Here is a 16,127-nt window from a genome sequence, read left to right as displayed (position 1 = left end):
GTATATTTAGGTGCAACCGTACCGTGTTCTTAGTGTTCCTTCAGACCTGTCTGGCTCCATCAGAGTGCATTATTTTAAAGTGGCTCCATTTTCCACTTGACTACACCTGGTCTCTTTGGTGATAGTTTATGATGACCTCTAACCTTCAGAGTTATGTTTGGTGCACTTAGAGGGTCCACTAGGACATCACTCTCACCCTGAGAAATGTGCTAAAAGCAACTCACACACTTCCAAAAAACTCACATTCAAAATATACTGCAAAACAAGAAATAGAGTCAAAATGACACTCTAATGTAAACAAAGAATGCTCAAATATGAATTTATGCTCAAAATATATGCTCAACCTTTTTGTTGAAATTTTATGTATGTACAGTATTAAATACCTTTAACTCAACAATTAGGTTTGTCTATATTTTACCCAGTTTTTTGGTTGAAAATGATTAAAGACATACAAGTACAAAATATTTTACATTACTTAAAAAAATCTGTAATCTTAAAAATAAATAAATAAGATAAGATTTAAAACGACCTTTAAAGTTGTCTAAAGTTTAAAGTTGACCTTAAGTTTACAGTAGGACATTTATGTGGTAAAATCAACTCAAACACTTCCCATAAAACACAAGAATATATCATTATATACTACACTCTAAATAAGGACGAAATATGCTCAAATAAGGACAAACCCAACATTTGTGATAATAAAAAAATAACCATTAATCATTAGAAAGAATCATTAAGGAAATAAACCTACAAGATATGTCCATTGTATTGTTGTTTACATTACCTGACAAGTACAATTGGATTATAAAAATATGTTGTCATTCTGACTTGTATAAGATCCAAAACCAACTGGCAGATGCACTTATTTTACAGTTTTTTTTTATTTTGTTTTATTGTAATTGAGGTCAAAATGATTAGCACACCTGTGAAATTTGTTAGAAATTAGTTTTAAAATGTAATGGGAAAAAACCCTTCTCTAAACAAGACTTGCAAAATATTTATAAAGGGATTAAAATATCACATGGAGGGCTGAAAATTCTGACTTCAACTGCATATGAAGAGTTCAGATGCAAAAACCTCTAAATGGCGTCTGAAATTTTCTTCAAAAACAAGTGTTTTTATCAGACTTCAGTATTTAGGTTCAGTAATTTCACTTATATGGCAAATAATAAGTTCTTTTCATTGTTGTTAAAGTGAAATAACCCATCATAAACAAAGAAAGCTGAGAATGTACTCATTTTTGATGGAAATTTCAGACAGCACTTCATAATATAGAACTCTTCATATATAAATAAATATTCATAAAAATGCAGCAGATTTGGTAAACTTAGCTTGGATTGTTTTATGGATATCAACTGTTTTAATCTATGTTTGCATTATTGTAATCATCATATATCAATCAAACACTGTTGCAAATACAAACCACTTGACGTTTGATTTAAAATGTTATACTGCATGTGTTTCATTCTCTGTAGTTCCTCCTCCACCAACCCACTGTATTATGAATGAGATCTGTCCCCGAGTCCCACCCAGTGCACTGCATACTAAAGTAGATTTCTATTCCTATGTCTCTGTGTTTATTTCTGTATGCGTGTTTGTGCAGATTGTTTCTCGTCTAAAGGAGAAGACAGGCTCTTTCGTCGTTTATTCAGGAGGTATAATCAGTTCATTCGGCCAGTGGAAAATGTGTCTGACCCTGTTACTGTGGAGTTTGAGGTCTCCATCTCACAGCTTGTTAAAGTGGTAAGAGAAACCTTTGAGTACCCAATGCATCAAAACACTTTTTTTGTCCAGTATTAATAGAGAATCATAATATATAGGAAAAGTTTCAGTTTTGAATATTATTAACTAATATTAATTTAGACACGCTTTATTTTTAACTTATTATTAATGTTTGCTTTTCTCACAGCTCATAATACAGTTAGTTTTCCATTCTTAAATGAAACGTAACACTTAACCAAACTTTATACTAACTAACTATATATTGTTAATTGTTGTTATTTAAAACTTAAAAAATAATGTTTTCATTTTATAAAGACACATTTAAAACAAAGTTTGAATTTTTTTTATTGATTTATGTAAATATACAAATGTTTCACATGCATATTTTAAATGTTATATTTGTGTTACATGTGCAATCATCAAACACTTACTTTAATAAAAAAAAAATTAATTAATAACACTGATAAATGTAAAAAAAAAACTAAAAAAAAAAACTAAATATATTTGTATTTCATTATGTAACCTATACTATTGGGATGCCTAAGAAAATAGTTCACACACAAAAAAAAGGCATTTTATTCAGCATGTACTCACGCTCAAGTGGCTCTAACCTTTTTGAGTATTTTTTCTTTTTTGTTGAACCAAATTGAAGACATTTTTAAGAATGCAGAAAACCATTGATCCATAGTAAGAATAAACATGCTAAGGAAATCTTTTAGTTTAATTATTATTTTTTACATTTTTCAAAATACCTTATTTTCTGTAAGAAAGAAACTCAAACAGGTTGGGAACAAGTGAAGAATGAGTTAATAATTATCATTTTTGAGTGAATTATCCTTTTAAATTCATTTGTAACATTTAAGCATGATTCATTCATTCATTGTTTTATTCATTCAAACCACACCTTTAAATTTTAATACTGGCCGTTTATGTGTAATAATATTAGTTTATCAGTGTTTTCCTGCATTTTCAGTCTGTTTTTAATAAAATGTACCTTTTATGATGTATGTTTTGTGACAGAGCTTAGCAAACATTCAAAACAATGCTCTGTACAAAATGTATTTCATTCATGCATGGGTAAAAAGTTTTTCATTTGTGTGCTTGAACATATGGTATTTTTTTATCAGTTGAGAACTTGTGAGAACTTGTATAAAATGCTTTAAATTTTAATAGGCTGTTTTTTTTTCGTTTTTTTTTTTTTTTTTTTTTTTACAGAATTTAACTCAATTTTATTTATAATGCACTTTAAAACAGCACAGTTGACCAAAGTGCTGAAAATAAAGAGTAAAACAAAGCATAACACATACTTTAAAATACATATAAATAAACATAAAACATAAAATGTCAGCATCTCATGCTGCGCTAAAAGCCAAATTGAAAAAGTGGGTTTTAAGAAGAGATTTAAAAACAGTAATGGAAGAGGCTTGTCTAATATACAGAGGCAGCCCATTCCACAATTTAGGTGTGGCCACAGCAAAAGCTCAATCCCCTCTGAGCTTTAGACTGGTCCTGGGCACTCCCAGGAGGAGCTGGTTGGCTGACCTGGGTGAACAAGAAGGTTTGTAGAAGAGCTCAGAGAGGCAAAGAGATGCAGCATCATTAAGAAACTTTAAAACAAATCAAAGTAACTAAAAATGGATCCTAAAATGCACGGACATCCAGTGAAGAGGAGATAAAACCAGGGTGAACAAGTTGCAGTCGACAAATAGAGGACCGACTCACCGCAAAATAAAGTGCATTACAGTAGGTGGGTGGTTACAAAGGCATGGACTGCTGTTTCAGAAAAATGAAAGATGTAAGAAGCTTGTTTGGATTACATGGATGTCTCTGGTCCATGTTGGATTGTAGCAGAATTGGTTTAGAAATGAACTAAAACCCTTATCTGTCCTGGGGATGACAGTTTTCGCATGTACTGTTTAATGCACTGTAAAAAGCTTAGTTTAGTTTAGTTTACTAAAAAAAAGTTAGTAAACCTGCCTTAAAAGTAGGCAAATCTGTTATAACTTTGAACTGTTCAGTGACAAGGTTAATTCCTGCATATAGTTAATTTACTTATACATTTTAAGGTTATTTCTTAAGTTAACTAATCACTTTAAAAATGTAACCTCGTCAGTCCTACACCACCTAACATGCTCCGAGTTGGTATCGATTCGATGATCTTCTGCATGGGAGTCAGTTGCTCTACCAAGGAGGCTGAAGACCATGACCTCTATTGTCTGTCGCTAGTGCACCTTTAGACAGGTCAGAGGTGTGAGGTTTACCTACAAAGCACTTACTAGCTGGCCTCTGTTACAAAAGCAATAGGTTTACTCGTTACAGTAAGTTATCAAATTACTTTTACAGTGTACACAAACAAGTCTGTACACTATAAAGTACATATTCTGGATGATTATGTTCTACATAACAAAGTACTACCTTATTAACCATTAATAAGCAGCAAATTAGGATATTATTGAGGCAGAATTCATAGTTAAGGGTTTGTTAATAGTGAAAATTTTACCTTGAAGGGGAAGTATTATGCAAAAAATCACTTGTATCAGGGGTTTTAACACAGTTGTGTGGCTATAACCTGTAAAAATAACCAGCTTCTTATGGTAAAAAATGTATTTGTTTTGTTTTTTATAATCACACATCATAAAAACAGTCAACCAAAACACTTTCCCTTGTGCATATCATGAGGGGGAACGCCCTTCCCACTGGTGACGATCTCTCGCTCATTAGGATAGGATCTTACTCTTGTTTTTGTCTGCCACTATGCTGACACATTGGCATTTGTAACTCTGCCCTCTTTTGAAAATCTCGTTTGAATGTAAAGCGACAGTTGGCAAAATGGCAAACTTAGGATCTAAGCCTAAAAGAGGTAGTTTCAAAGAGTTATAAAACATTATCTGTGTGGTATTTTGAATTTAAACATCACATATGCACATGGGGACATCAGAGACTTATTTTGCACATTGTAAAAAGAGGCATAATTGGTCCCCTTTCAAATAAAGTTTAACCCAAGCCAAGTTTTGCTGTGTTGCTAAAGACAAATATCCATCTTTTGTTACAATACACATCTGATTAGTTTATCTATAATATATAACATCTTTTTTCCCTATTTTCAAAATGGAAAAAAGGCATGATTAGCTTTGCAGGTGCCTTTTAGTGAATGGAATTCTGTGCTGTTTTCAGTTGTTGTGAGGGCTTTTTGTTTCATTTACTGTGGTCAGATAGAGCAATTGAGTTAAAAGCCTTCGTGCCCCACTGTTACAGGAAGCAGTGCAGACTCTGTGCTTTCCCCGGCGTCATACAAATCAGCACTCCTCTTCAAACTCCTGGATTAAATTTCCACTTCACCGGGGAAAGCAGCCAAGATTATCAGCGCACCTTTATTCTTGCTTCACTAAGACAGACACCTAAAAGATTAACAAGCCATAACCCACCACTCTACAGACTACAATCCTGGATTATAGATTATACTCACTCACAGGATTTAAGACATTTTGCTTAGCTAGCATTTTTTTGCAGATGTTTTCTTGTGAGTATGCAGGAGTCATTATCGGTGCTGAGGGTCCAGTATGCACTTGGAGCTACAGTAGATGAAATAATGATGAAAGTACTTCTAGAATGTTAACCCTCTATTCTAAGCTTATATCAGATCCTTTTTCCCCTGAAGGCAAGAGCTGTATTGATTTTATTCCTAGAACATGTTCTATCTTAAATAATACAGGATGCTATCTTTGTTTCTGATTGTTTCTATCTTTGCTTTTGCTCGTGTCTTCCTGTCTATAGGATGAAGTCAATCAGATCATGGAAACAAACCTTTGGCTGAGACATGTAAGTGGAGTGTGTGTGTGTGTGTGTGTGTGTGTGTGTGTGTGTGTGCAGCACGTAGGCCTTGTGCATGCATTTCTGTCAACAAAAAACAAACAAACATCCCATCCTCTTTATGTCTTGTTATGCCACTGACAGAATGAATGCACCATTGCGCAAAACTGTGAATAGCACAGGCATACCTCAGGAAGGGGTTGAGTAATGCAGAGAAATAAGAATTCAGTAGATATGTACAGGGAACAAATGAGGTGGTGGAAACAGGACATCGTGCAAAAGAAAATTTCTATAATGGAAAACTGAGAGGCAACACAATTATTATCTCTGAAAATGAATGGAAAGAAGGAGGTTAAAAAGATGGAAATGTATTTGCAGGAAAAGAGTTTAACTAGATCAAACAGTTCACTTTATTGTTTTAATAATATGCTGAATAATAATAGCCTACTGTTATGAAGACTTCATAGTCAGCAAAAATTGTTTTGGTAATTATTTAGTTGAACATATAATTTAGAGAAAATGTTTTTGTTTCCCTTTTATGCTCCAAGTATAATGCATGCATCCTATGAGCTTGGATTTGTATAAAGTGCTGCAGTTTTATTTCAAGTTTTACAGTGAAAACACTTTTTGGTTAAATAAAATATGTTTGTTTACTCACACTATTATCTACGATGTAGATGTATTTTTTTAGTCTGTAGAGCATACAATGTTTTTAACTGAAACCATAGTCCAGGACAAAGGCTTCTAAAATTAATAAAATTAAACAAATTACTGAGTAATGATGCATATGATCATATGGTGCTGTTTTTTTTATTTGTATTTTTTATTCAGGACAACTTGTTATATACTTCAGACTACTTCAGTATTTAAACCTGTAATATTCATTTCATACAATTGATGGATGGTTTACTAACATAATAGTTTTTTATGTTACGTCATTGGTTGATTATTTAAACAAACACTTGAATCAGATATACTGACATCTGTCTTAATTAGTTCGCAAAAATTAAACAGACTTTGTTTAATGGTTAATTCATCCCAAAGTTAAAATTATGTTATTAATTACTCACCCATATTCATTGTTCCAAACCCCTGAGACTTTTATTTATCTTCAAAATGCAAATAAAAAATTTTAGGTGAAAGTTTCATGACTCCAGAAATTCCAAAAAGATATCAAAAACATCTTTAAAACAGACCATATGCCTTCAGTGGTTCAATCTGAATATTATAAAGCAACGAGAATACTTTTGTGTGTAAAAAAAACAAACAAACAAACAAACAAAAAACTTTATACAGCGGTTTCTTTTCCACAGTATCAGTATATTGTGCACCACACAGTGATGTTGGATGCTGGTGTGCAATTTCCTTTGTTTGAAACAAAGCACAAGTGCATCCAAGGTGATAAAGTATGTTAGAAATGAGACCCAGTGTGCTATACTGCATACAATACTAAACTGACAATACCTAATATTACTAAGCACATTCATTTATTTATTCATTCATTCATTTTCTTTTCGGCTAAGTCCCTTTATTAATCAGGGGTCGCCACAGAGGAATGAACCGGCAACTTATCCAGCATAAGTTTTTACGCAGCGGATGCCCATATAGCCACAACCCAACACTGGGAATACACTCTTGCATTCACACACATACACTACGGCCAATTAAGCCTATTCAATTCACCTGTGCAATTCACATGTGTTTGGACTGTGGGGGAAACTGGAGCACCCGGAGGAAACCCACACCAACACTGAGAGAATATGCAAACTCCACACAGAAATGCCTACTGAGCCATCCAGGGCTGGAAACAGCTTCGACAACACCTCCAGAACCTGGAGAATTGTGCATTATCTGTTAATACATTAGCATAAAGCTATTAAATATCTTTAGAATGCAATTTGTAACAATGGGAATTTATTAGGGGTGTAATGATACACTCAGCTCACGATACGATGTGTATCACGATATAATGTTCACGATTCGATATGTATCACGATATTTGGAATAAAAATTGAAAATTAAACTGAAATGCAAATTTTACCAAGTATATTATTTTTAATGTATTTCTTTTGTTTCAACTTGTTAAACTGAACCTTCTTTAAGAAAATAAATTAAACAGGCCTGTCTCTGGAAAATAAAACAATTTAAAAACTTCTTAAAAAATATTATTGAAATGACAGAGACAAAATTAAGGAACAATTTAAGTAAAAATGCAAAAAAATAAGCTTTCTATTCAATTGAATTTAACAGTAAGAGCTTAAGGCTTTGCTTGGTCACTTGCGTTTTTTGTGTGTGCAAAAAAAAAAAAAACACCATATCGCGCTCACACCATATCGGGCCTCGGCGGCACGCTTACGTCATCGCTGCTGCGCTGTTCAGAAGCGCTCTCTATGGCAAGCCTTTTTAGCATTTAAAACTTTGTTCTGACTCCATAAATATATTTAGAGATATCTCTAATTATATTTTGACTAGTCATAACTATAATTCGACTAGTCAGAATAACAATTAGAGATATCTGCAATTACAATTGTACTAGTACGAAATCAGATTGGAGATATCTGCAATATTATGACTAGTCATATTCCTCTATTGACTTCCATTGAAAAATATTTGCAGATAGGCTTATCTCTAAATGAGTTTTGACTAGTCACAATTGTAATTAGAGATATCTCTAACTGAGTTTTTACTAGTCATAATACATTTGGAGATGTCTTTAATTCGTCATATTTAGAGATATTTACAAATATATTTGAAGATACCTCTAATTAATTTACTAATAGTCGAATTACAGTTGTAGATATCTTGAATTGGATTTTTGACAGGTCAAAACTCATTTAGAGATATCTGCAAATATTTTTCAATGGAAGTCAATGGAGGAATATGACTAGTCATAATATATTTGCAGATATCTCCAATCTGATTTCGTACTAGTACAATTGTAATTGCAGATATCTCTAATTGTCATGCTGACTAGTCGAATTATAATTATGACTAGTCAAAATATAATTAGAGATATCTCTAAATATATATTTATGGATAGTCAGAACAAAGGTTTAAATGCTAAAACGGCTTGCCATACGCACGCGTCTATCAAAGTCTGCCCTCTGTAGTAACAGCTCACAGTCAGCTAACGTCATGAGTGATTTTGCGGCGGGAACATTATATGAAGACAGAATGATATTTTAGGGTGAATTGTACCTTATAAATACAGTGTGTGACTCTTTCAACACCATTAGGAGGTATCCCTGTCGCTGTGCAAAGTATGTAAATCACTGTGAAGACTTTAAAACTTAGGATGTTTGACCCAGTATGCGTGTCAAAAGCGGACGAGTCTAAAGCAATGACTGTACAACCGAAATGTTGCCAGACGTCTGATTTTGAGAGGATGGGCCATCCTCTATTTCAGCTCCACTCATCTTGGTCTGCTAACATTACTGCTGCTGCAATCTGAACTCACGTGCGACAGCAGGTGGAACGTAGCTCACGTGCAAACAGCTCAACTAATAAGAGAAAACGGACGTCATATCGTAATCAAATCGTCATAACGCCACGATGCATATTGTGACATTTTTGCATCGCAATAAATCGTACAACGATAAATCGTTACATCCCTAGAATTTATATTAACAGTTTAATTAAAAATGTGATTTTTGTCATAGATATGGAATGACTACAAGCTGAAGTGGTCACCAGCAGAGTTTGATGGAATTGAGTTCATCAGAGTCCCATCCAATAAAATCTGGAGGCCTGACATTGTACTTTACAACAAGTGAGTCTTTCAACCTAACACTAAAGCTGTATACATATGTATGAATTAATGTTTATTGTAAGTTTGGCAATATTCCTAGGTCCCTCATTTTGTTTTGAGTGACATGAACACAGAGTTAATAGTCCGATAAAATATTAATTGATTAATGCTTTTCATACTTTTTTTTCTGACACAGTGCTGTTGGGGACTTCCTGGTGGAGGACAAAACCAAAGCCCTTTTGAAATTTGATGGAACCATCACTTGGGTCCCACCTGCAATTTTCAAATCTTCCTGCCCTATGGACATCACTTACTTTCCTTTTGACTATCAGAACTGCTCTATGAAGTTTGGTTCCTGGACGTATGATAAGGCCAAAATTGACCTGGTTCTTATCGGCTCTAAGGTCAACCTTAAAGACTTCTGGGAAAGTGGAGAGTGGGAGATCATTGATGCACCGGGTTATAAGCATGACATCAAGTACAACTGCTGTGAAGAGATCTACCCAGATATAACCTACAGTTTTTATATACGCCGACTACCCCTCTTCTACACTATCAACCTTATAATCCCCTGCCTCCTCATCTCTTTTCTGACAGTACTGGTTTTCTACCTTCCGTCAGACTGTGGCGAGAAGGTGACCTTGTGCATCTCTGTACTTCTATCTCTCACTGTGTTCCTTCTTGTCATTACGGAAACCATCCCATCTACTTCACTTGTGATCCCTCTGATTGGCGAGTACCTTCTCTTCACCATGATCTTCGTAACCCTCTCTATTGTTATCACTGTCTTTGTACTGAATGTGCACTATCGCACCCCTATGACCCACACTATGCCCAGCTGGGTCCGCACTGTCTTTCTTCGAGCTTTACCCCGCATCATGCTCATGCGCAGGCCTCTTGATCTATCAGAGTCCTCTGGAAAAGGAGGACTAGAAACTGGGGGCTCGTCCGGGACAGGAGCAGGGCGCGGAGGAGAGGGGAAGAAGAGAAAGAATAGTGGATCCCAACAGGGTGCAATGAACTCTCTGGAATTTGGAGAGGGGAAAGCAGCATTGGAAGGAAAGAAAGGAGGATGCCCATGTCATCCACTGAAAGAAGCAACTGAGGGAGATTGTGGGAAAGTCAGCCGTCAATTAAGTCCACAGGCTATTAATACAGTTGTGGCTTTCTCTGTCGTGTCACCGGAGATCAAACAGGCTATTGAAAGTGTGAAGTACATTGCTGAGAACATGAGGAGCCGCAACAAAGCTAAAGAGGTAAAGAGTTTTCCATTTAATTGTTCCACCCTGTACAATACATTGACTATTAGCAATTTTCTCTTTGGATTATGAGGCTGATAAAATTTGATCCCCCTGCCAAAAAATTACACTGCCATGAAACTTGACAGAGCTCAAAGTCAAGCTTTTCTGTCGCAACAGAATGTAGATGTCTTTCACATTTTATTCAGATTGGAAGCGATCTGACCTTAGTATAGGGGCAGCCATGGACTAATAGTTAGAGAGTTAGACTTGTGATCTAAGGGTGTTTTTACACCTGCCTTATTTATTTCGGTTGAATCGCTCTAGAGTTCGTGTTCCCTCTTGGTGCTGTTCGTTTGGACAGGTGTGAATGAAGCAATCGCACTCAAGTGCGCACCAAAAAAAGGTCTTGATACACTTTCAAACAAACCCTGTTTGTGATGAGAACATGATCCAAACTAGAACAGACCTGATTACCTGATGGATTGTTTGTAATATTTCCAGAAGATGAACATGTCGCAGTTTAGCAAAATAAATTCACACCTCCTCCTGAAGTGACTTGCAATGCTCCTTCGCCATTTGTGATGTGTTAAAACATTGTTTTTCTTCATGTTCGAAATGCATAGTCTTTAGTGACAACAAACTATATAGAATACTATGACCAGGGATACAATCAGCCAGTGCAGTCATCCCTCCATAATAACATTTTTGTGTCTGGTTTGTTTACTTGCGGGAGTTCCTTTGGCATTTTCCCACATGTTAAATCTGACCAATCGAAAATAGTATAACAATAACATCAACAGTAACACCTGGCCAATGAGTGATGTGAATTTTGTCACATGACTGCATATTGGTTCTTTTCAACTGATTTGGACCAAAGCAATCAGTGTGGCGTGAAAAGGACCCCAAAATGGCAGAAAAATGCTATAATGTATTATTTGTTGCCCTTGGTCTGGACCAAATGAACCGAACCCCAGATGTGAAAGCACCCTAAGGAACGCATGTCCGAGTCCTGGCACCAGCAAGGATTGTAGTTGGGGGGAGTGAAAAAACAGCACTTCTTTTCCACTGTCAATTAAGAAAAGTTCCTAAGGCACAGAACCCCCAACTGTTCCCAGGGCATCTCACTGCTTGAGGTGAGAGAGAGTTGCTTTGGATAAAAGCATCTTATTAAATGCTAAAATGTCAAATGTTATTTACCTGCTTGAGTTGATGGCTCCAACAGTGTTAGTAGAAGTCAAGTAAGGTTCTTGTTGGTTTTAGCTTTTCATTGATTTGTTTCATCTAGCTTTACATATACTACTCACAGGAGAGTGGGAAAGACATCTTTAGGCCCGTGGAGAGAGCACATTTTGTTGCCATTCAGTCTGTCTTGCCAAAGTGTGATAAAAGATAGGGGATGATGTACCTTGTAAGGTCATACTGTGACTGTTTGCACAAGCTACATTCTATAGGCCCAACCCCAGTTCTACCCCTTAGCCTTTCCCCTCGTTTTGTGCATTCGCGTGATGGGTGGATTTAGGTGGTATGTGCCAATTCTCTTGAAGGCATAGGGTTAAGGTGAAGAGCTAGATAGCCCTCGCAACTGAGATTTTTCAGGACCACACTCAAAACCAAGGGGTAGGAAAATCTCCCAGAATACACTCTTTACAACAGCAGTATGGCTGCACACATAACTAAGGAGATGCACAAATTTGTATTTTTGTAATTAATATGAATTTTTACAACAAACAAGCATAAATTTCAATACATTAATAACGGCGTTCATGTTTTACTCGGTAAAAAAAAAAAGCTAAAATAAAAACTAAATTTTGCTATCTAAAATCCCTAATAATAACTCCTGTATAGCAGTCCCACAACATCTGTCTCTCTATGACACTCGAAGGCCCTGTCAGAAAAGTCTAGTGGCTGGGAATGAACTTTTTACAGTGTCTGCTATAATGTTAATGTTGTTTTTGTGTGTTTACTTAGATTAATATGGCCACGGAGTAAATGCACAGTACAGTACGATCTTATTGCCACATTATATCATTATGATAACATTATAGTGATTTCCTGAAGATAAATACCAAAAAATAGCTCAACTGAAACAACTACAGCAGTCGCTGTCGTAAATCTCATATGACGCAAGAGCTCACAATGACATATGATGACGGGTGCAGGTGTTGTAGTGCAGTCCCGTTTGTTAGGGTCAAATTTTGAAGCCCTTCCCCTTCACACTTTTTTTCAGAGGCCAAGGGCTAGGGGTGGGGGTTTAAAAATAGTATTGGGATTGGGCCTTAAAATTACAGTTTTTTTTTTTGTTTTTTTTTTCATAAAATTGTTGTCAATGGAGTGAAAATACATTCAGCATGTTCTGATCATAACAGACAACAAAACTGCTGTGTCTTACATGAGGCAAAGGGTGGACCTTCTTTACAGAGGAGGACCCTGTCTCAGGGAAGGACATCTTCAAGGGTGAACATAGATCTCCCTTGACAATGCGGGTCTCTTTGAATTGGGTGGAAATACAATGTGTGCTTTGTTTTATATATAACAGTTTAATGGTTTCCCAGAAAAGACAAATACATGCATGACTAGCCCAAGGTTATTTGTTTATAAATTTCCTGTTGTGCCTGCAAAAAGATGGTATTCTTACATCACTGACCTTCTTGCAGGACAACCTTTGTTTTTCCTAGTTGTTTTAGATCTGCTCACCCAACCAAAGGAGAAAGTGCTGTGTTCTTGGTCGGAGCTATGGGCTATAAGGTCTGTTTTAGGGCTTAGTATTGTATCTAAAGTTTAGCGTGATAGATTTCTTTTAAAAAAGTTTATTTATTTATTAATTGTTCCTGGTTATTATGAAAGTCAAACTAGAACAAATTTATCAGCTTGTCACAAGGAAATCAGCTGGGCTACCCTTGAGGCATGAGGCCTTTTTGATTGATTGAGTAAATATTTGGCTCTTTTACCGTTCCAGCCCATTGTACGGCACAGACTAAGCAACATCATTTACTGAATCTCTTGGCATGTAACAGCCTGAGGGAGTACACAGTCATTCAACTCGTGGGAAGACTGCTTCAGAGCTGTCGTATTAATTCCTGTTCTATATTTGCTGGAATCATTGGGCGTGAGTATTGGTCTCACTGTCAATGTGATCCACATAGTAAAGCAAATAAATATAACTATGAATACATAAGGACTATTCCAGAAATAGGGAGGCACTTGAATCATCACAGCCTTATTCTATAGAAGCTACAGTAAAGAGGCTTCTTGAACCATAGGTATGATGTATCATGTCACTGATTAGGGGATTCTCAGCCAAACAATTCAAATGTGATTTCCAATAGCCAATGTGTTGTACCTTGATTCTGTTTCTTTCTGTAAATGATAATTAAAGGTCTAACAGTACCTTTACTCACAAGTCAACTGAATCAATCAATCAGTCTTTTTTGTCCTATCCACTTTCCATTCATATGCTATAATGTCTTCATTATAAAGAACCTCATCGCCCACTGGAACAAGTTGCCCACTCAGTGTCTGACTCAAATTCCAACATCATTTTATGCTTTGGTTGTAATGTCCTCAGAAAGACAGGTTGTATATCACAGTCATCAAGCTTACAGAAAAGACTCAGCTACTCTCAGTGGAAATGTTTACTGAGTGCTTCACTGACAATAAGTGCTTTAGATTCCTCAGTGGAGACATCACACTTTGATATGGAAAGTCTCAGCACTTCATCCTTCATCTTCATTTTTGGCTCAGAGCCTAAGTACTGAATCACATTAGCATTGTAAAGCAGCCAGTGCCTAAATACGTGGAGGAAAACGGTTTCACATATTTCTGCTTATTGTAACACAGTCAAATTTAGCTTATCCCCATGTAGCATGAGAAAAACATTCTGAACTGGTGATAAGCCTGCATTTCACAACATAGACTCTTGAAAACTTAGCCACATATAAGTTTCTGGAGATCGCAAATTATGTAGCCAGAAGTACATATAGCTGCATTTTGTTTTTAAAATGAACGATACGGGGTGGTATGATGCCGTTTCTTTCACGCTTACCAGCTGACCGCTTACGTCCATATGGACAGCTTTCCTGCTGTTACTAGTTTGTCCAGTTAGCTTGTCATGTACAGTACATTGGTGGACTTGAGATGCAGAGAGGAGTTGACCATGATGACAGGGTTTGAGTCAGGTGAAGAACAATTTCAGTAAGCAGGGGGCTGTTTCATAAAAGTTGTTTAGAAAAGCGGGGATTAAAGTCAAAATCCAGACTTCAGTAAGCCGAACTAAATGTCCATGCTTAAATTAGTTCAGTAAATTAAAGATCATTTGATTTACTATTAAGTAACTATAAAGTTTTAATCATTATTAAGAGATAAGTTAAACGAATTAAAATGGCATCAAACTACGAAAGTTAAATGTTAATAATACCTTGATTAAGCTTGAACAACCTTGATTAAGCCTGAGAATTAACCTGTCCTGAGCCAGGCTAGTTTTCCAGCATAAGTTTGAACTATCGTAAATTTGATTTATGAAACCGAGTCCCCCATTAATAAACCTGACTCACCAAAATAAGCCTGTTTTTTTCTGTGAGCTTGGTTTATGGAATAGGTCCCTGGTAAGACAAAAACGGAATCCTAAAAAAAAAAATAACAATAATAAACAAGTAAATAACAGGGTGAGAATGTGGTAAAATCTGAAAACAAGGTAAAAATCAGATGAGGGCTTTTCTTTTTTTAAATTGCTTTTTAAAATTGTTGGTTGGGTTTAGGGAAGAGCATGTCAATCTGTGCCTTTGAAAATTCAATTGTTTGGGTTTGGGGGTTTGGGGAAGAAGGAGGGTGAATCAGTCGATCAGTCAGTCAAACAGTCAGTCGACAGCGGCCTCTGGTGGGTTTTTGTAAGAACAGCAGGCTTGAATGACTTCGCGAGATAAATTTGGATTCTCAAAAAGTATACAAAGCAGCCTCTGGTGATTCGCGAAAACAAAAACTGCAAAAAATGTAGTAGCTCCTGGGTCATATTTGGCGCTCTCCAGAAAAGCATATAAAGTTATGTTTTCAGAATGAGTCTTTGTTGGCATTTCATTCATTCTCATCCTCTATTTGCCATTTTCTCCACCATTTACCTTGCTTTGACATGCTCTCATTTTCTTTCTTTCTCTCATTTTCTTTTCTTGCTACCTCTAACCTCTCCTTTCTTTCATTTATTAACCTTCTTTTTTCCCCCTCTGCCTATTGTGTGCCCTTTCTCTTAGGTGGAGGATGATTGGAAGTATGTTGCCATGGTGATTGACCGCATCTTCCTCTGGGTCTTTGTGCTGGTGTGTGTGTTAGGAACTTTGGGCCTCTTCCTGCAACCTTTGATTGGCTTCCTCTCGTAATTAACTATGAAACACTAACCAACAATTTTCTGAGTCACTGACATGCTCCGTATTTATTAATGTCACATGTTCCGTCACTACATCAAGACTCTGATAATATAAACTATACACAGGTGCCCTTGTACAGCAAATATCCAATCAGTTTTCCTCTGCCACTAATCACTTGGATGGTTAAAGGCTGATTTTGGCCTTTTAACAATCATTGACTTTGAAACTTGACTATAAGTGAACCTTCCAATC

General features: G+C 36.1%; 1 protein-coding gene across 1 annotated transcript in view; it reads left to right on the top strand.

Moving 5' to 3' along the window:
* Positions 1-16,127, top strand: part of chrna6 (cholinergic receptor, nicotinic, alpha 6) — a 27,597-nt gene extending 11,470 nt beyond the window's left edge. The window contains 5 exon segments of the mRNA NM_001042684.2: positions 1,604-1,743; positions 5,497-5,541; positions 9,192-9,301; positions 9,477-10,536; positions 15,762-16,127. Coding sequence (NP_001036149.1) covers positions 1,604-1,743; positions 5,497-5,541; positions 9,192-9,301; positions 9,477-10,536; positions 15,762-15,887 — 1,481 coding nt within the window. The 3' untranslated portion in view covers positions 15,888-16,127.

This window comes from Danio rerio, chromosome 1 (genome assembly GCF_049306965.1).
Source record: "Danio rerio strain Tuebingen ecotype United States chromosome 1, GRCz12tu, whole genome shotgun sequence".
NCBI lineage: Eukaryota > Metazoa > Chordata > Actinopteri > Cypriniformes > Danionidae > Danio > Danio rerio.
This window is presented reverse-complemented; position numbering and strand designations above follow the sequence as displayed.